General features: G+C 37.2%; 2 protein-coding genes across 3 annotated transcripts; both read right to left on the reverse strand.

Annotated features, from left to right (window-relative positions):
• Positions 124–9094, reverse strand: LOC18787476. Of its 2 annotated transcripts, XR_002270255.1 has the most exons (14): positions 8419–9094; positions 7898–8255; positions 6507–6684; positions 6372–6421; positions 5926–6018; positions 5761–5849; positions 4709–4787; positions 4262–4344; positions 3777–3855; positions 2922–3660; positions 1913–1993; positions 1157–1787; positions 359–683; positions 124–239 (listed from the first exon to the last, which is right to left on the reverse strand). XR_002270255.1 is itself a non-coding variant. In XM_020557733.1 (13 exons), exons 1-13 carry the CDS (start codon positions 8448–8450, stop codon positions 542–544), a joined length of 2634 nt encoding a protein of 877 aa, XP_020413322.1. In that variant the 5' UTR covers positions 8451–9094; the 3' UTR covers positions 124–541. The 2 variants fall into 2 exon arrangements, 1 of the variants encoding a protein (XP_020413322.1); XM_020557733.1 differs by having other exon boundaries at positions 124–683.
• On the reverse strand, positions 10491–15450 carry LOC18785466 (cation/H(+) antiporter 28). Its single transcript, XM_007220875.2, has 4 exons — positions 14688–15450; positions 12642–13643; positions 11782–12372; positions 10491–11283 (listed from the first exon to the last, which is right to left on the reverse strand). The coding sequence occupies exons 1-4, from the start codon at positions 14877–14879 to the stop codon at positions 10669–10671; spliced, it is 2400 nt and encodes a 799-aa protein (XP_007220937.2). The 5' UTR covers positions 14880–15450; the 3' UTR covers positions 10491–10668.

Here is a 21611-nt window from a genome sequence, read left to right on the forward strand (position 1 = left end):
GCATGCCTCAATATTGTTTATTCAAAAATTATTAATAAAATTAGTTTTTTTTCCCAGTTATCAAAAATAGTTCTTTTATTTAATTTTTTATTTGCCTTTTCCGATAGAAGATGAGAGATTATATATGGTAACATAACTTCAACATATTCAATTCCATTAATTTGTAAAGACTCGGAAACTGCGTCTAGCCAGCCTGAATAAAAACAGCACCCAATAATTTCACGCTGTTCATTCCTATCCTGTTACAGCAAATTCTAAATTATCAATTCTGAGTACGCAAAAACAAAAACCTATCTATCTACATACATTCAGAGAATGAGGCAGCTGTCGAAAGAAAAAGCTTTGCTTGCCTGCCTACCTTGGAACTACCCTAGTCGACCAGAGCAAATTCTTCAAGGAAGACTGAAAAGCCCCACATACAACTCTCGAAAGAGTGAAGTGAAACGAATGAGCATAAATACCAGCCACCAGAAATGCTACAACATATGTTTTCAGGCCTTTGGAAACACAGAATTTTCTTTCCATCTTAATGGGACAGACTTCATGTTCTCGACCTCTTCTGCTTTTGAGATACAAAACGAACCCCTTGCTTCCCAAGTTCCAGAGATTTGACTTTGCCATCATCCTGAGTAACAGATAGCGTTGATGTGCCGTCAATTATGTCAGTAACCACTCCCTTGTGCCTGGATAAAACAGGTGGGAAAATAAATAAATCAGCACCAAATGAATGCACCTAAACCCTTAACACATAAAGGATGCAGGAAAATGCTCCTACTAAAGTAACTTAGCACCATCGACAGCCACATATCCATGAGAAAGAAGCATCTAACAGAGATATGAACGACATTCATCTTCATGAACAAATTGTTGACATCACAACTCCAAACACCTTTCATATGTTAGCTTATATTGTAAGCAACTTTTGGTTTCTTGCAAATACAAGGCAAGATATTGTAAAAAAATCATGACTAATCATCATCCTTCTAAGTGACCACATCCTCTTTCAAGAATAGAACAGCATATACAACAGCATCATGAATTCTACTTAAAAATTTAATGAGTAAAACTTGCACACAATGGATCAAGTGACGCACTTTATCTAAACAATCAATTTTGCCATATAAGAGATGCAATATATATAAACCAACAAACCCACCATGAATTGTCAGATAGCTGCTGAACTTCAACTCGCTTTCCAATTGCATCTCTGCCCAACTTTTTCAATATCCAATTAGCATCCATGATCTCATCCATTAGATTATCTTGAACTGATTGTGTCTTATCATCATTCTCACTAAATGACGTTTTCTCCATAAAAGGTGACGGTCTCTTTCTTTTTGACCGTTGGCCCTTAACGTAACTTTTTTCTTCCTCCTGGTAGGAAGAACTCTGATTTTCGAGATTAGGTTTCTTAAGCTTAAACTTCAATAAAGGTTTTGTATCCTTGGCCGGCGAATGTGAAACAGGTGTCTGAGCAGGATCATCATTGCTTTCACTACGTATATTAGACCTGCTTTGTGATTGCTTGCGGGAGTATACCCTCTCATTTCTCATAGTCGGGACTTCACCTACAGGCACAACTGCAGTCGTGCCCCCTTCAATGCTTTTTCCAGACGAACCATGTACCGGCTCTGGAGGAACGTCTTCGTATCCATCAACCTTATCTCCTCTAGCAACTTTAGGGATAGAATCAGAAGCTCCTGACCTAACTTTTCCCAACTTTATAAAATTTCCTTCTCTTCCAGCAACCTTTGAACCTTTCAAATGGCCAGAATAATCGCTTCTGTCTACACACAGAACATCATGAAAATTTCAGTTGCATAACGTGAGAAAACATCAATTTTAACCAAATTACTAATCAATGGGAAGGATCAAACTTTTCCAGTATAATAATGGATTGCACTCCTAGTACCTTTAGCATCACCGATATTAGCAGAACCATCATGTCTATCCACCATACGACTTGCCTTCTGCTGGCTCACATCTTCACTGCCTGCCCATGAATAGGAACTGAGGTCATATATGCGTGTGTATATATACAATACATATAGAGAGAGAGAGAGAGAGAGAGAGAGAGAGAGAGAGAGCAGAGTGTTAAAAGCTTACAAAATAGCATGAAAGCTATGAGCCTAACACTAGGTATGAAGAGAAACTATTTATCAATTTTTTCATTAACTTGTTTGTTTCTTCTTCTTCATTCTTGGAGAATTTTCTATTTTTATTAGTTCATTTAAGTTTTTTGGCTATACCCACCATAAGGCCCTCAAAATATAAGTGATGCTCTCTCTACTCTAAAAGTATTGCAGTTAATGGAAGAGAATAATGTTTGTTGGGACCTTCCAACAGCTCCAACAAAATCCCAGTGGACTTTCAAAGTACATCAAGGAAATGAGGGTTTACACCCCAAATTTCCACCATTTCATTGAGACATCGCCAAGATACCGGCAAGGTGACATGTATACCTTACACCCCTACCCCTTTCTCAGTGTGTGGGTATAAAAAACACAAACAACCCACTCGACCTTTTCGAACACTGAATGAGAGATAGTGAGGGTCCAACAGGGTGCAGATGAGACAACTTACTGACAAATAAATGCTAATTAAATGTGACTTAGGGAACACTCATAGCTATTCCTCTCAAGCTCAAGCAACAAAGTTGCAAAACGCAGCAATGTTGCATATTCCTCAAACATTGTACCATAAATATAAGCCTACAATCACACATCATATTAAGCTATGTATGTCTGAAAAAAGTTAGTTGTATGTAAACCTACAATTTTCTGAAACTTTCTCAACACATTTATAAGTGAAAAACTTATTCATCCACTTCAATAAACTAAACTCTTTTTTTTTTAAATCTTTCTGATGATAATGATAAAAATAAGAATAGCAAAGTAGAACACATCACATAAATGACATACCATTCGAGGTCACCACATCTTGTTCTCTTTGACCAGTTGAAACATCAGACCTTGGAGACTTAGTTATATTTATCTTCCGTGCACCAAAATTTATAACTAACTTCTTCCCTTTCACAGGCTTTGACTTTCCAGCATGCTTTGCAGTATCCTCTCCGCTATCAAGACCATGAGACTTACCCTTGATACGAACGGCCTTGGAACTCCGATCTTCATCACTCACCATCACTTCATCAACAAACTTGTGCTTCAAAACACCTGGCTCGTTGACAGAACAAATCTCTTTGGTGTGGCCCATTCCAGTGACGGGTGAAAAATATACGTCTGGTTCTGCATTTTTGTAGGACTGCATCTCATCATTCTTGTCATAGCCCAAGCTAGATCCAAATGACTGTGAATCATCATGTCCACCAAAACTCTGGTTCACTTCGGTTGTACCAATTAAGAAATCCTGCTGTTCCTTTTTCTTAGCAGACACTTTATTTAAAGATTTCTTTCCGCTGTCCTTGGTCTTTTTTGGTGACTTATCAACCAACCCTTTGACAGATAATTTTAATTGACGCCCAAGTTCATTCTTTAATATTTGAGGGCCATTTTCTTCATCCTCAGAATAGGGTGAAATAGAAAATATTTCTTCTTGAGTTGGCAGCCCAGCGGCAGCCCTCAAACTATAAATTAAATCTTTATCAGCGGCGTCTTTTCTCCTCCAAAGCTCTTTCACAGCATCCTCATTATTCTTGACCTGGAAAAGAAATTTCAAAATAGGAAATAATCAAATTAGAAATCAAGACAACCACGAACTAATTAACTTAGAGCAAAAGGAAAGGAAGACACAGATTTCTATTTATCTTTGCAAACCTGGTAGCACTCTCCACGGCACGTGGCACATTTGTACTGGAGATTTCCATCTAACTGATACTGCTGATATCTCTCGTCACTGAACAAATAAATAATCCCTTTCAGAAATAAGCACGTATTATTCACCAATTTTGAAGTCAAAAGATAGGGTTGCATTATTTATAATGAATCACTATACTGGAAGGGAGGCTTACTAGGAAAGTTCTGTATGCATGCAGGGAGGTTTATTAGATTGATTGGTCTGCTGGCCAGACCATAATGGCTAATTAAACACATTTGAGAGATTAAGGGAGTGACGGAATTACTCTTCTCCAAATGACAAGTTCTATTTGGGAAACGTTTCATTATATAAACGCTCACATTGGGACCCAAAGTTAAATGGTAAAAACCACCCTCTTTTATTACAAAAATTATTCTTTGGGACAAGGAAATGTAAAGGCAGGATAATTCAGCAGAAATATTATGGGTCTATAAAAGTAATGAACCTGATTCCATCACATTGGCAATGCACCCAGCGCTGGCAAATATCACAGCAAACCATCGGTGTTGATTCTGAATCTCTATAAACCTACAAAATAGGATAAACAGAAACGTCAAGAATTTTCTCTCTCCCCACCTCCTCCCTTATTTGTGTGTGCATGTCAGACAACTATATTTTTTTTATAAGAACATGTCTGATGACTATATACTATATGCATATCAGGATTATTTTTGCTGAGAGAGAGAGAGAGAGAGAGAGAGAGAGAGAGAGAGCAAACAGTATAACATATTGAATTAAACATCAAATATAATCCACCATTTGAAATTACATTGGTATATGCCATTATGGTTCCCTATTAATAAAAAATGAAACGGATGACTCATATGTAATGAAAATAGTGCAAGTTAATTAAAAAAAAAATTATCTGTGTCCTTAATAAATTAATCAATACCTTCAAGCAGACCGGACAATAATTCCCCTTTGCAAATAATCTTCCACACGCATCACAGCAAGTATATCCCAGAAACCACCTGTCAATTTAACAAGCAAATAGTGAGTCCACCAATTCAAGCTAAATTAAATTATAAGGTTGTAAAAAAATAAAAATGTAAAAAAATTGACTTTCTATACAATAAGAAAAGAATTGAGGAAAAGGAAATATATCCTAACGGAAGTTTACTTGCTGGCTTTGAATTTGAATGACCAATTTAGGGAAAATACTTAAATGGGGAAGGAAAACATTGAAGTACACAAACATACAAAAAAGCAAAAACAAATTAGATCACTTAAAAGTGCAATCAAAGCATCTTACACAACCAAAACTCATTGCAAAAGACACACTTAAATTTAAATTTAAATGGATTTCATTGAGGTATTTTTTTTTTTGAATAGAAACATTTTTATTCAAATTGTAAGGATCAAAACAAGGGCATTTAGAACGCAGATAAAAAGAAAAACACTAGCCGGCGAAACAGACACAAGGCCACTCAACACATAACTAACCAACCAAACATAAAACAAACCCTTAAGATACTATGGCCAGCAGATTGCGCATAATTGTAGGATAGGGTACATCCTTAAAGGCAAGGGAAGTTGATGCCCAAAGGGCAGCCCAAAACTTCACTCTATCCCATATCTCTGCCACTCCCACTCCCTTATAATCCTCAAAAATTCTACTGTTACGTTCCAGCCATAGGTTCCAAACCACTGCCTGGCAGTGGTATTAAAACTACACCAAAAGAAAAACACCATTTGCATAAATGGTGTAAGTGTCAAACTCTATACACAAGCATAAAAGGGTTTAAAGAGATGGTATCCCACAAATGGGCATGGTGCCGGCAGTCCTGATTATTGGAAGAACAATCTAAGTTATAGAAGGGTGCTCAACCAAAAGAATTAAGATACTACAAAGTTTCACAAACCAGGGAAGAAAAATAGCAATCATCATCTTAACATGTCCCTAGACAGAAGATAAACTCAGTGTAAAACATTAAGAACTAATACCTTACACTTAAGCCATTTCCTGGGACTTTTGACCCACAGCTGTGACACTGTGTATGTTTTGGGCACACATAAGGTCCAGGAGAAACATTCTGCATCATGAATCAATAAATATAAGCATATTTCCTAGCCGATATATATACTCAGGAATATCAGTGAACACCCCACCTTGTGTGAAGGATGCTGACAGTAACAATGGTAAGCACCATCACACCTCTTGCAGAACATAAGCTTGTTTGGATCTCCTGTTCTTCGGCATACCTGAAGAAACAAGAGTTGTACATGTGTAAGATTATACTACACGGATTAAAAGCAAAACTAAGCATGCTAATGTTCACTTTACTGCTAAAAAGTGATGACTCTATTGTAGGAACACCATATCAGCATAAGATGTTGTAAAGATTAGTGTTTGTATTAAATGATAAGGGCATGAATCTAACTTTCATATTCTTAATTCTATTTCACATACAAATACAACTACTTTGACCACCATAGCTCACATAACAGAAGAATACCAAAAATACATGATTGGTGGCATTGAAAAATGGAAACATAAAAATTTTGTAGAGCAAGAAAAACAGAGCATTGGATGAATACTGCAAGTCACACATTACCTCACAAATTCGGCACAAGGGGCACGTCCATGAACTCCAGTGAAATAGATCTACAAAGAAGTCCCATCAATTTTATTACCTGAAATTTGTAGCCTCATTAAAAATAAAAAATGAAAATTGGAACAGTAGTCTCACCTCTGTGTTGAGACCAGACTTTTATGCAGTTCCTGTGGTACTTCTTGCCACAGGTTTTGCATGGAAGCATCCTTCTTGCTCTCTCACTTCCTTCGTTTTCACCACAAAAACATATCCGGCACATAACATTGACATTGGACTGAGCCTGTTCTTCTCGCACAACGCCTCTTGAGGTATCCTGTTAAAAGCAAAAAGAACCCAGTATTTCCAATGTAACAAATACAGAAAGAACATATACCAGGGCACAAAGAACAGTAAGATATCAATGCCCCAAAAAAAAAAATTTGATCCTCAAAAGGATTTGACATTAAGCAAAACTGTAAAATTCATAGCGGCAGCACGTGTCCCAAGCAAACACAAAGGCTCCCGACCTCAATTAGCAGTCAAATTTTTTTGACGGGGTTCTGCTTCTGCAGCAACATGCTATAGGGTGGGGGTCCAGCTTATGGGATCAACTCAATACACTCTTAGAAGAAATATTTGAAATCAATCTCATTGATATCGTTGATTTCATAAGTATCATACCAAATCCCATCAATCAAATTGCTTTTTTGAGTAGATACACTAGGAAAGGCAGGTAATGGGAGCTATGGGCTGTTGAACATATCATGATGGATTTTCAACTCCTGTCCTTACAAGGTACGCTGTATCCAGTCATTCATAAGCAGAAAGTCTTCTTTCGACTCATTAGGGAAATTTATACCAGAAGAAGGTAAACTCTTTTTGCGCACTATCATAGAAAAGCTACTTAACAGCTTTTTTTTTCCAGCTAAAAGTGCTGCAACCACTTTGGATGACCCTAAAAACATCCGCTCTATTGTAAAGTGTTTGCTTTCTCTCTCTTAATTTCTTTTACGACCAGTCCTAGTGTTCTTCAAACATTAAATGCCTTGTATAAGACCTTAAAAATCCACTTCTGTCTTCTAACAAATTTTTTTCCAAAAGTACAAAAGATATCAATGTCTTCATTCCAATTCAATTTGAACTTAAAAGATAGACCCAGTGTACATTAATTAAAAGATATTCAAAGCTTCCTTATAAATAAAAATCCAAAATGAGATGCATTTCTTTAACAAATATAGACAAACATATGATATGCCATAATGAATGGAAGCCAAATTTATGGAAACTCCCAATTATTAAATATCCGAAATCATTCCACCACATGGCAAACTGAAAATAAACACGAAAGCAACCGGGGAAAAGTTACTTTGTTGCAGCATTAGCCAAAAACTTGTCAGCATTCAGTATTCTTTTACAATCAACACTACCGATAACATGGATTCAGATACAAAATAAATACCAAGATTATCCTATAATTTAGCTCCAAAACACTTGCATTTCAAAAAAAAATTGCAATAATCACGAGCAGTAAATTTCAAGAACCTCACCGACAAATAACCGGACTCGAATCGCCGAACGAAGTCCTCCGCGGCGACCATATCCGCGGCAGCCTTGCGCTGGAGCGCGGCCCTCTTGGCCTGCGCGGAGGCCGCGGCCGCCGACTCATCATCAACAACAACGGCAACATCACCGACGATCGATGGGAGAACCGGCTGAGGAGGAGGAGGCGGCGGCGCAACTCTCGGAACGGCGACCTGGACTGTTTTGCCTTCGTCGCGAGCCCTAATTCCGGTGGGATCGATGAGAAAGTCGTGGACTCGAAGCACGTCTTGGAGGAACAAGGTCTTGGCATTGTCGGTGGCGAGAGTGCGAGGAAACCCTAGCGGACAGTCGCAGATTCGGCGGCTTCAATGGGACAAAGAAAAAACCAAAACAAACAGAGACAGAGAGAAAACAATGAGAAGTTTGAAGAAGAAATAAGCGAGAAAGATAGAAACGAGAAGAGAGGAAGAAGAAAAAGAAAGAAATAGAGGTTTTAGAGAGAGAAGAGAATAGATAGAGAGGGTACCATGTAATTGGGCAAGCGACGTGAAATGCCATATTGCGAGAGAAGATTTAGATTTGAAAAAAATTGGGTTTAGGGATCGCCCTCCCTCCCTCCCAAAATTTTTACTTGGAAAATAAAAGCCAAATTAAAAACCAAAATAAAAATAAATAAAAATAAAAGCTTCAATTACAATTAGGTGTGATGAGTGGGGTGACTGTGTGATAATTCGCTGACGATGATTGTTGTGAGGCGAGTCAGCGAGCGAGCGAGCGAGAGAAAGAGAACGGGAAAGAAAGAGGGCTTTTTCTTCTGCGGCCTTGTTTGTTAGAGTTTATTTATTAGGTTTGGGTTTATATGGTAATTGGGCGAGGGCCTCGTACGTGTCAAATGCCTTTGGGCTTTATGTGGTGCTGTTCCAAGAAGAGAACAATGAATAAGTCCCCTTTTTTTTTTTCTTTTTTTTTTTATATACCAAAAAATAAAGTTTTCTTTTCTTTTCAATGAAAATGGTAATCATGAAATAATCTATTACTACTTCAATGTTTGATATGTACAGTACATGCTGCTTTGGGATGGAGGAATTTGAAAGAAAGAATGAATTTGAAGATTTGACAATAATGCTAAATCTGCTAGAAATAAAATTAATTTTAAAAAAAATTACTAGAAAACATTAGATTCAGTGTATTTGAAATAACTAAATGCAATATATTTGGAATTGGTTTAAAATGATTATACGGAATGAGTCTTTTGAAATTCATTTCCTTCTCATTCGAATCCTGGTATACATATGGATAGTATAATCTTATGATTTAACCTTATAATATCATCTAAATTCATAAATTTGGAATCACTTTATCCAAATGTGGAAATCAAACTTAGTTCTATTTTCCAATCATTATTCACAAAATATTTAAAATAATTTGTACTTCCTATTTAGAAATGAATTTTAAGTTAAAGAAGAAGAATTTTGTCATAGAAGGTTCTAATGGCATACCTGGAATGGGTATTAGAATTCTTTGGATTTCTTTTTCTCATGCATTTTAACACATGATGAATATAAATAAATAAATTATGTAGATTCTACAGCATAATCCATAATCCAAAACCTGAAAAGCCATTAATTAGGTTGGTAGTTGATCTCATATCCAGTTCTTCTATCTCATAAATTCTAACTTCCACAATTCATTACTTTTCCCATCATAAGTAAACATGCTATTAGAGGAATGACAAAACCCAAGGTGGCTCATTGGATTTCATGGATACCACATTCCATGTAAAGGTAGTACATTTCCAAGACCGTGCATCCTAAATATGAGAACTGAATCTCACCCATTCTACTTTCATGCCAGCAAAATAAGTGTGGGAGTGTATTCAATTGGGAACTCTAATGGATTTGAAAGGATTTTAAAAGTCCATGGGTATTTGATCAGGATATCAAAGGAGTCATAAAAGTCTAGATATATTCAATCATGACTTAAAATTCCACAAAAGTCTAGGTGTATTTAAAAAAAAATTGAGTTTGAAGGAAATACAAAAAAATTGTGGATTTTGATGGATTTTAAAGTGGAGTAGATGTCTGACCAAAAATGACTATTCCTTTTTAATATGTATGTATGACAGTGAGCATTATATATGGTTACGAGGGAAAAAAAACTTATATACCTTGGAGTAATGGGATATATTTTCACGTGATAAGTGTTGTATAAACAGTTGTCCCCTCATTCCGTTCAAGGTAAGTTTGGCAGCATGTGTGTTAGAGAAATAGTCCCACATTGCTTGGGCTAAGTGTCTATTAAACCTATTGGTTCTCTCTCTACCCAAATATTAGTTTCAATATGTGGACTAAATGATATTTTGCCTTGCACCTGATGAGACCTGAAATATGATATCATGCTTGCTGACTGGAAGTTTTCAACTATAGCTCACAACATACTATTACAAAAGCAGTATGCTTTCAAGCATATGAGCACCTTTGGGGCCATTGAAGTCACTTCTTACTTTTGATGTCTAAATAACTTAATTGTAGAAAATAAGCAACTTGTTGTAGCACTCTTCCAGACAGAAATGAGTTTCTATTCATAGTCAACCTCTCCTTTGTCGATTTACAGTTTATACTACCTCTGTAATTTCTAACCTCTTTTTCTTGCCATTTTCTTTTCTTTTTCAAATGGCTCCTAAATTTCTACAAACTATGATTTTCACAGACCATTTGGTTCCTTGCTACAATTGGTATCTAAAACTCTAAGCTATCTTTTGCTATGTTTGATACATTTACATGATAGAAAAGTCATCATCAAGCCCATCTAATTGTCCTTTTAGACTGTTTTCTTGGATGATCAAAACTGAAGTTATGGCTGAGAAATCAGAACCTGATAGAACATCCCCAATTGGACCCAACTCTGGACATTGCTGCCAGTCATTCATCCCAAACGTCAAAACCGAATTCACTCTTTCCCCTCTTCCCACTATAATGAGTGAGTACTGCCCATCCAATGCCCTCAAGGTAGTATAGGTTTCAGCAGAATTGGCAAGATGCTTCTCCATGTAAGCAACTTGCCCACATGACACATGTCTCTCATAGAAGCTAGCAAAGCACTCATCATCAAGCTTCATTTCCTCTTCTTTCTCAGAAGAGCTGACTGTGTAATTCCCAGGTCTAGTTGCTGCCTCTGAGCTAGCATCAACCAAGAATCTTATGACTGTGAGTTTTACACCCGAATGTCGTGCTACGCGACCAGCATAGGCAAGTGCTTCTCTATCGTCTTTACCACCAATAAAGATGACTGCCACACTGACAGAATGATCATAAGTTCTTCGTAGTTTTTCAATCAATCCAAGACCTCTGTCTACAAGAATTCCCACAGAGCACGGAGCACTCTTGAGGACCTGTTAATACCATAATTATCATTAACTGATAAATGGAAAGTATGCCATAGCAAATATGTCTGTAGAAATGTGAATGAACTTGGAAATATAAGCAGATATCTAAGACATCACCTCCTTTATATTCATAGTCAATATGTAATATGACCTTACTAATTAGCATTGTGTTTAGCATATACTATGTAACTAAAAGGTTGGAAATATGAGACTTAACTTTTACATGTTTATCTCTGTGACTAATTCTTCAAGACATAAACCAAAATCCCTAATGTAAATTAGAGATTACATCAGTGATAGTATCATACATGTCTAAATATATACTTCCAAGTGCAAAGTTTAAATCTATAATTGTTCCAAGCATATGATCATGTTGCTAGAAGTATTTAACTATTTCGTTGATACATTTTGGTATGCCTGACCAACTATCGGAATGAATTTTGTTAATTCTCGATATAATATGTAGCTGATTGAAAGATCATTCAGTTTTCTGATATACATTACCTTACGATTCACATATCTGAAACCAGAATGACCGTTATCCAAGGTTCCATCTTCGCGTTGGACCTTGTGAAATGGCAATATGATGATGGCTACCATTGAGTCCTCTGCCAAAATGCAAATATCCTGGGGCAAGCCATTGAAAGTCGAGAGTGCCAGCAATCGTCTGAGTGTGATACCTTCTCCGCTCTCCCCTACATAGGCTTGAACTGCAGTTGTGACTTGATCTCTCATTTCTTTTACTCCTGTGTGAGTCACAGTCATGGTGTCCACTCCTTCTTCTTTGACCAGTGTGGCTGCGATTTCGTCTGTGAGTTCTATCATGTCGGTTACATATACCAAAATACCAGGGTCAGCTGTCCCTCTAGATATCTCAATGAAGTTAATGGTAGTACACACATTTTGAGCTCCATTAAGGCATAGTAATATGCGGAGTTCACTTGAAGGGTCAAGCAACTGAAGCGACATTCGATGAGTAGGTACCCGTTTCCTTGCACGCTTGATGATTTGAGCCACGACTGATGGGGCGTGCACAACAGTGAAAAAGATAGCTATCACCATCACAGTGCTAGTTGAAGTAGACGTTTTCCCAGCCTGCATGTGATCAGAAGGGCAAAAAGCAAGAAGATCAGGATGGTTCAAACAGTGAAGCTGGTCCCAATAGGCATGAAAATGGTTGTTGATGTATAGTTATAAGTTATATATCTACTATAATTTTCTGTCACAAGCTTCAGTTATGTTTAAACCGTGCCATTAATAAGTAAAAAATGCATATGAGGAAGTTAGTATCACAACACATGAAAATTGGGGAAGGAAAAAAAGAAAGCACATGAGGGAACAAAAAATAGAGGTCAGAGACTAACTGTTTTTGCAGCAATGGCCAAGTATATGTGAAAATGGCCTTTGGTAGTGAGAAGAAGCCCAAGTGCAACAGATTCCGGCCAGTTAAACCCCAACAGCTTTCCAGAGATGACTGTTCCAGTAACTTTTCCAATTGTTGCTATAGCAATAACTACAAATAACCTTCCCCATGTCCCGAATTGACCAGGTTGAAAATCCTTGAACACAGCTTCGTACCCCATCCAAAAGAAAAAAATGGGATAAAAAATGGTAGTTAACAAGTAATTGATCTTGCCTACTACCCATTTTGAGACTCTTCCCTCCCTTGGTAAAAAGGTTCCTGCCATAAATGCACTCAAAACAGGACTGTATCCATAAATTGGTGAGCAGGAAATGACCAAGGCCATGAAAGCAAGAGCAAGCACTAGGTGTGAACCTTTTATGGGTTTGCCTTCCGGGTTTTCATTGTTGACCCAGTTCATGAAGAATGGTGAAACATATGCTGCGAAAAGTGTCTGGATTACTAATGCAGAACCCATTTCAATGGATCTCCGAACCCGCTTTGAAGTCTCTACAACTTTATTGCCAGATTCAACAGGGCAAAAGACATAGCCAATGGAGAGGAGAAGAGTGGTTACAAAATCAGCATGCATTCCTGCAGCAATGACCAGCTGGCCTATGTCTGACTTTCCTATTTTGAGACTTGTTATCAGACGTGTCAGTACCGGAGAGGCTGTGCTAGAGAGGACCGTGGAGAGGGAGAGAGTGAAGTCGACCTTGAAACCTTCTGTAAAATGCATAAATGGGGTTATGGCACAGGCTAGGATGAATGTGGAGAGCATACCACCATAGGCCACCTTAGCATCCTTGGTTGGTTCTTTAAAGAGTATATACGGATTCATTTCTATGCCTAACACAAACATATAGCAGATCATGCCAAAATCAACTATGAAATTCAATGTTTTACTCGCTGAATCTGTTACTTGATTGCGTATGAACCCTATGTTTCCAATGAGCAGTCCTATCTGCATACCATAAGAGATAAGAATTTAATCACAATAGTAGGCAGTGAGTAGCATCATAAAGAAAACAGCACCCATAATAGCACAGTTCTTATCAAGAATGACCAACAAAAATGGCACTTTTTTGTCATAAAGATGAAAGGTGTGGTAGGAACAGGCTTTAGATTTTTTATATACGAAACTGCTACTCTTTTAATGCAGAATTTACACTACAAATAAGTAAAGGGCATAAGTCCTATTCACAGGACATACAAAATTATGAAATAGGCCTCATTAGAATAAGGAAGTCTTTATCTGATCAAATTTACTACTAGTCTGGATGCTGAAGAAAAAGACTCATAAGAAGGCTTATTGAAGGGCTTTGTTTTGAATTCATCAGAACTACATACAAGATGTCTTCTCTCTGCTTATGGTCTCTAGACCAAATAACTTGTCCTCCTCCTAGGAAGAGCTACAACTGATGTCGTCAAGAGTCGAAATCGATAGCATAGAATGTAAGGGACCAAAGTTCTAACTCAAAAAGACCAATTAAATTCTGCTGGTTGCTTCAGGGTTTTTTTTTTTTTTTTTTCTTTTCCGTTGTCATGACTTGTTCACTACATTTACAACCAAGTAGACTGATATGACAAGAACAATCTTCATCACCCTGTTAAGGACGATCTAAATTAGAGTCCCAATGACTGATATGAAAGGTAAATATTAAAGAATGCCACTATAAAGGCATGACCATATGATCACACATATCATCATAACCAGCCAGCTATACGCTCCCATAATGTCATTCTGCACTTCAAAATTAATTATTATAAAATACTAGCAAAACGAGTGCAGAATGACAAACTCAGAGTGAGAATAACATTTCCCGCTCATATGTATTGCCAATCATTCATAACAAGCTATGTGTGCCAATTGTTGGGGATGGTTTCAATTCATCAGTAATTTCATCGGCAACCTCTCAAAAGCCCAAAAAAAATTGGAAAATAAAAAAGAGAGTTTAATACAAGTCTTGAGAGAGAGAGAGAGAGAGAGAGAGAGAGAGGGGCTTACAACGGTGTCAGAGGTAATGCGAGGTTGAGAATATGGCTTTAACAGGAAGTGCGATATATTGCACAAAGCATACATTAAGAAGAAACCAAAAGCATACTTGGCTACTTTTCCAAAAAGCTCTTTCAACTTTAGTGTGCATGGTCCAACAATTGAAATTTTCTGGAAACTATGGATTTTTTTCTTGCTGCCCATGTTTTTTTGTTTGCTTTTTCTCAATCTTTGTCCTGAGCTTTCTTCTTTTGCGTTTTTGTTTGCAAAAGATTTTTCCTTTTTCGTGTGAAAGTTTGCAAATGATCATCAATGCCACCATTTCTCTCTCTACCTTGGATTTTCGCAGGATGAGTTTGTGGTTCTGATTAAAAGGCTTTGTTTGTGGAGAAATTAAAGGAGAGCGGTTAGGAGAGAGAGCCATTTACAATGGTAGAAATTATACAACTTCTAAATAAAATGCAAACAAATGGGAAATTTTGAATCAAAATACTACTTTCTATGTTAATAAATCCACACATAAATTTGATTAGTTAAGAAACTAATGGATTTTTTGCAACAAAAAAAAAAAAAAAAAAACTGGATTTCAAGAAATAAAGTTTGTTCATATTCCTACGGATTTAATTGTCATGTGTATATATGTAACAATTTCTTTCTTGCAAATCTTAATACAAGAAAGAAAGAATGTGCTAGCTAATCCTGTTGGTAAGGTGACTTATATAACTCTAGTGATAAGAAAATATTTTATCACAAATTACAACCAGAATTTGACTCTCGCTCCTCTCTTCTCAAAGTTTAGATTCCATTTGAAAAATAAAAGAAGAAAAAGTATATTGTCTTCATATTAGAGCATCTCCCACCGATATGTCAAATTGCCACATGGACATAAAATGACAAAATTTGAACGTTAAAGTTGCTTCAACCAAGTAGTCAAATCTTATATGGAGTTGAAGGCTGGGAGAGATATGTCAAAAATAACGTATCAAAAAGCTTGATGTCAAATATTATTTTAATATTTTTTTAGTCATGCATCCCACTATCATTTACTTTCTTTTAAAACTTTATGCATCATATGGCTCCATTTGCTTTTAACAAATAATAAAATAATATGATATTTGGCATTTCGGGTGGAGTTAAATATTTTCTGAAGTGTCAAATTGTCACATAAGCCATCAAATTTAAATTTAATATTTTGCATTTGACATCTCCCTTGAAGATGCTCTTAGGCCATCTCCAACCCATGAGGTCAAACCCAAAATATCCTAAATTATAGCCCAAAATCTCTCCCAACTTAAGAAAATGAAGGGGCCAAAATTTGGGAAAACCCAAACTTGAGGCCAAATAGCAGTCAAGGTGTTGCCTAGACCCAAAAAAAATTCAATGGAGCCCACTTGCTGCTGGTGCAGCCCATGTGCAAGAAATCATATTGGGGCCCACGCTACAGTCCTTGCTACAGTTAATCCTGAAAACAACTCAGGGGACTATTTTCCAAGCCCCCACAATAGTGGTTATTAGTTTATTCCTATGGGGTTTCATGTATGGTGAATTTGAAGTATTGTGTGTTTTCTTTTAGAATTATGTTGTGTGTTTTTTTTTTTGGAATAAAATTATATTTGTGGAATCTCAATTTATTTAGGTCAAATTGTTCAAAAAATTAAATTATGAAGTTATTTAAAAAGATTGAATGAAGAAAAATTAACGATTAAAATAAAATAGACTTAAACAATTCTTAAATAATTTAATAAAGTTGCAGACTAGGGTTGGGAGGAAAACGATTTGAGTCTGAGCAAAACCCAAATAGTTACTTTTTGGAGGGGGAAAATTTGAGTTTAGCCCCATATGAGTTGGAGAAGGCCGCCTAGATCAAAGTTTTTCTTTATCTCGAGTAGAGTGTCTGAAATAGAACGAGGAAGATTTTTTTGTCTGGCCAGAGACATTTAATAAGATAACGTAATTGACTAATTTACCAAGTAGTCATTGATCACTTCCCAATGTTGGAAAAGATCCCAAATTTGAACCACCTTCCTTAAGTATATTTTTCTTTCCAAATTTTAAAACAGCACCAAGTTTGAATGCTCTCGCTAATTATTATTTTTTATTTTTGAGGACTTTTCTTATTAAGAGGGATGATAATAATACTAAATTAGTAAATTCACACACTGTATGAATGCTAGGATTTAAACCCAAAATCTATCATAAGAGAGCATGTGCTCCAAACCACTACACAGTGGGTCATTTACTAATATTCATATGTGAATATGCCAACATTTTAGACTTTACATATTCACATAAATATAAGAATATAACTATATTTTTATGTATGCTAAACATTATAGAAATTATCATATGGACCCCACCCTGTGGATTGAAGTGGGCAGGGCCAAGCCCACGAGTTCATATTCCTATGGATTTAATTAATTATCATGTACATAAATATTACAAATAAGATTTTTTAATTGGGATTTAAAGATTATCTTGCATTAGATTCTCATAAAGCAATAAGACACAATGACAGGACTCGATTCAAATTCTGCTTTGGAATCCGAGCCAGACCCTGTGCGTGTCCGATACCTGGCGAATGTCGGGCACAAATGACCTATTTGCCCTTCTATACAAAACATGATAAAATAATAAGGTTAACGTCTACCGAAAAACCGGCAGAGTTTTCCTTGTAACTGGCTCAATACCAAAACATTTTCACCTGCCAAACAAGTATATATATATATATATATAACCAACTGCTAACATACATATATATATACATTCCAACAGGTCAAATCTCAGTCTAGGGCAAAACATCCGAGCAACTACTAAAAATTTACAAAGGAGTGAATCTTTTTACAAAACAAAAAAAAATCCTACATCAAAAGAAAGGCGCGGAAGATGGGAAATGGCCCGGTGATGGATTCCTATGCACGTCTACTGTCTGGGGGCGCAAAACAACAATAAGGGTGAGTGGACCCAAAAACAAAGTTGAGAAAATAGTATAAGAACATACTAACCTCACTGTAACAACAGTTATACAAACTAGCTTATTTTCTTTATTTCAGAAATCAATGCATGTATATAATTATATACATTTGAAAACAGTTTAAACTATCACCTAGGTGTACCATTATTTCCGTCAATTCCTTATATTCGTCAATTCCTTGCATCACCATGGGTGACACATACTCGCAGGTCTCAGTGACACGAAGTCAATCCGAGCCGCAACTCGCAGGATGCAGGGGACCGTAGTTCACCTGATCCGCATTACTCGCTCCACACGAGTTCGAGTACCAAGGAACTCGTGGGGCAACTGTCAAGCATACTGACTAAACCGAAGGTAACAAATATAATCCGAAGGCAACATTTACTCTCTGGGTACAAGGTGATTTAGGAAAATAGAAAATTTCTGAAGCATAAGTAACTGTCTGTAACCTTTCAAATTCTACTGTCATTTATCTGATAATTAACTAGAATTTCTTTTCTTAAATTCTTTAAAGGAGATTTCACTCGGCAGCATGCAACATAAAATATTTAACAGAATAAAACAGCTTATAACTGAAACTGAACTGCTTAAATTCATTTATTAAAACAAAGAGTCCACTCACTGATAGTCTGAGCTCGCTCGACCTCTTGAAGGTCCCTCCTGCGGGTCAACTGGTGCTCGGGTGCCTTACTTGACAAATTTGGAGGAGAATTGAAGGAGAACGAGCGGGTTGAAGTTTTGACAAAACCGACGGAATTTCTGCAGTTTTCGGCGACGCCAACGGCAGAGTGGAGCAGCTGAGGGCTGAGACGTGTAGAGGAGGACGAGCTGGTTCTTTTGGGACTGGTGCCGACGGAATTGATGGTCGGACGTGGTGGTGGCGAGGAGAAGAAAAATCGGCTGGGTTGTTGGCGCGACGGGAGAGAGAGAGAGAGAGAGAGACTGAGGTTTTATAAAAAAATTCTGATTTTTCCAATTTACCGTTTTGCCCTTCATGATATTTTAATCGTATTTTCTTCGTTAAAGCTCCTATTCGAGTTCACTTCGTGTCTACGAACTCGTGTCGTCATGCTCTACGCAACGGTGTATGTGGAATTGTCAAATTCCTTTTCAGTCAAAAAGTCAACTTTGCGTTCATAATTTATTCCAAAGGCAAAATTGTCTTTCCTCATAATAAATTACTAATTATAAATGAATTTTAGGTTTGGGTTATTACACACAACATGTCATAGATATAGATATATATAGGACTATTCTCTAGTGCGGACGTCCAGAATTGCTTAATGTCCAAACTCGTTTTGTTTTTTCACATGATTAGAAAGAATTCATTCATTCAATGGAAAGGAAATCATTTCCATTTTGTTTTATGCATCTCTATTCTTTATCATTAAAAAAAGGCACTAAAGCGCACATAACAGCCTCCAAATTCTCTCTACAGTCCAAAGCCCAATCTAGAAGTGATGTTTGACTTTTAGGGGTCGTTTGGTATGGCAGACTGTCATGGACTGGACTAAGTCCTGGGACTGTCTTGGATTAAGTCATGGGACTGTCTTGGATTAGCTCGAATTGGCTTAAGCTGGATTAAGTATTGACCTACGTTTGGTGTTGTGTCGGACTAAGAAGCTGGACTGTAAAAATAGTGAAGACCTATATTTGGTGCTGTGTCGGACTAAAAAATAATTCTTTTATTATTTAAATTTAATTGGGAATTTTGACTTTCAAAAATATTTAAATTTAATTAGGGATATTTAATTGGGGCTGATGTGTGAAAAAAAATATATAAAAAATATAAAAATATAATAAAAAAATTCAAAAGAAAAAAAAACTCATTCTCTCATTCTTTCCTCTTCCTTCCTCTCCTTCGCTCGCTCTGCCCTTCTTTCCCATCTTTGCCTTCTCTCTCTCTGACTCTGTCTCTCTCTAGAATTATACTGGAAGAGGGTATCTACGAAGATAAGTGGAATCCACACCAAACTCCCTCTCCAACACCACCCTCCCAGTTCATGCAACCTTCAAGGAGGAAGAAAGATATTAAGATATGAGAAGTAAGAATTAGCCAAGAAAAAAAAGCGACCTAACTTTTTAGATTAATTGTGCTGAACAATAAAATATGAATGCCCACTTGAATTGAAACTTAACGGTGTCTATAATTGTAAATTTCCAAAGAGAAAAATAGAATCAAACCAATTAGCCCCACACCACAAAACTAAAATTAAAAAACACCAAAACGCCCAAAACACAAGTGGGATCTTATTGATCCCTTTCTTCTTCTTTGGCCATTACCAGAATGATGGCTGTGCTCGGCTCCGATTAGCAGAAGCAGCTTCCGTAATCTTCATGCGATTCAACGTGAACTCCGACGGCAACCTCACCTAGCTCGAGCTCGCTGCCCTGCTCTTGTCACGGGAGACGTGGTCCTTGTTGCCAACAGAAACGGCACCATTGAGTTCGACGAGCTAGTCATCACCATCTTGCCTGGCATGAACGAGGAAATACTCATCAACCAGGAGCAGCTCATGGAGGTCGCTGTGTGGGTCGGACTCGCGCTTTCAAAATAGCACGCTCGCTATTTTGTGAAATGCATTTCATCCTCACTGAATTGGATGAGTGAGTCTGGTGTCTTTTTGACTTATGGACTATACAATCCCATTTATGTTAGTCCCTCTTTCACCAAACATGGGTTTCAAAGTGTTATTTAACACTGTCCAAGCTAGTCCAGCCTACCAAACATGCCCTTAAGTACTGGCAGAGCATGGTTTCTATTCTACCTTTACCAAGAAAAGTGATAAAAGTTTTGGGTTGATCTATTAGCATAAAGAAGGCAAAAGAACAAGTAGTCCAGACGTTAGAAAAAATACAGACGTTCGTAGTAGAGAACCACTATATATAGGGACATTTTTTTAGGGCCCACTGTATTTCATTAATCCAAACCATCTATTTTGTAGATACTCATTCAAATATTATTTCTACAAAAAATCACTTGAATCCGATATCATTTGACCACTCAATTGAATTATTGAAATTTTATTACTTTCTTGAAGTACCGTGTTCATTGATTTTGTAGGACGCAATTGGATATCGAAATAGTTTCCGATTTGTCTAATTTTGTAAGAATGATCTATGAATGTAGACTTAAAAAATAGATGGTTTGGATCATTGAAAAAAAAATCGTAAGGGACCCTAAAGGATGTCCTTATTTGAGGGATTCCTCAATAGAAGAGGACTGTATATTTATGTGTTGAAACATGGTAAAAATCGAATCGAATTGCCCAATGGGAACAAGACCAATCAGACTACTTAGCACCTCGATCAAACTCCCACCAAAGCATGAATATATATCGACTCAGGGACTGACCAAGGTCACCACCCCAGCTACCAAAGGGACACACCACCAAAGCACGAACATGTATCGGCTCAGGGGCTGACCGAAGGCATTACCATAAGTCATCATCTTAGCCCCCAAGGATTTATTATCGATCTTCGAAGAACTGGCTGGCCAACATGTACGCTCAGGGGCCGACCCAAGCATTTGTACACAGAAAATGAACAATCCCGGACGAGCCACGTCGATGACAAGACCTCTCTTAACAAAAGCATTATGCACAGCCTTCAGAACCACCGCTCATGTCACCTCTAGTCCCATGTGCAGACCTCTTATTCGTCGCTAGACAGGATGTGACAGGCGGCAGGCTACTTTGTACACTCCCGCCCTTATCCTTGCATGCGGAACCATCATAACTGCATTGTGGATTGGTCCACCGCTATGACAGGACATGAGCTCAGGCATGATGTGGTCTGCTTGGCTTCGAGTCGACGAATATAGCTTGAGAATATCTTGCGGAAGAAGCCTTATAAATAGGAAAGATTCCAAGAAGATTGAGACGGCCACTTCTTGACTTAGAGAAGAAAAGCTAGAAAAACCTCCATCTACTTCATTCCCTTTTCTGTAAACATATATTTGAACA

This window comes from Prunus persica, chromosome G2 (assembly GCF_000346465.2).
Source record: "Prunus persica cultivar Lovell chromosome G2, Prunus_persica_NCBIv2, whole genome shotgun sequence".
In the NCBI taxonomy this organism is placed as follows: domain Eukaryota; kingdom Viridiplantae; phylum Streptophyta; class Magnoliopsida; order Rosales; family Rosaceae; genus Prunus; species Prunus persica.

Bases quoted from the DNA above. Each gene is read 5' to 3' on its own strand.
- LOC18787476 (XM_020557733.1), bottom strand. From the start codon at position 8,450: ATGGCATTTCACGTCGCTTGCCCAATTACATG. The intron at 6,422-6,506 runs GTGAGACTACTG...ACTTCTTTGTAG, and splicing joins AGTCTGGTCTCAACACAGAG to ATCTATTTCACTGGAGTTCA. The intron at 3,856-4,261 runs GTTCATTACTTT...TTATTTGTTCAG, and splicing joins TGCCAATGTGATGGAATCAG to TGACGAGAGATATCAGCAGT.
- LOC18785466 (XM_007220875.2), bottom strand. From the start codon at position 14,879: ATGGGCAGCAAGAAAAAAATCCATAGTTTCCAGAAAATTTCAATTGTT. The intron at 13,644-14,687 runs GTAAGCCCCTCT...TATGGTATGCAG, and splicing joins GCATTACCTCTGACACCGTT to ATAGGACTGCTCATTGGAAA. The intron at 11,284-11,781 runs GTAATGTATATC...TGGTATTAACAG, and splicing joins TCAGATATGTGAATCGTAAG to GTCCTCAAGAGTGCTCCGTG.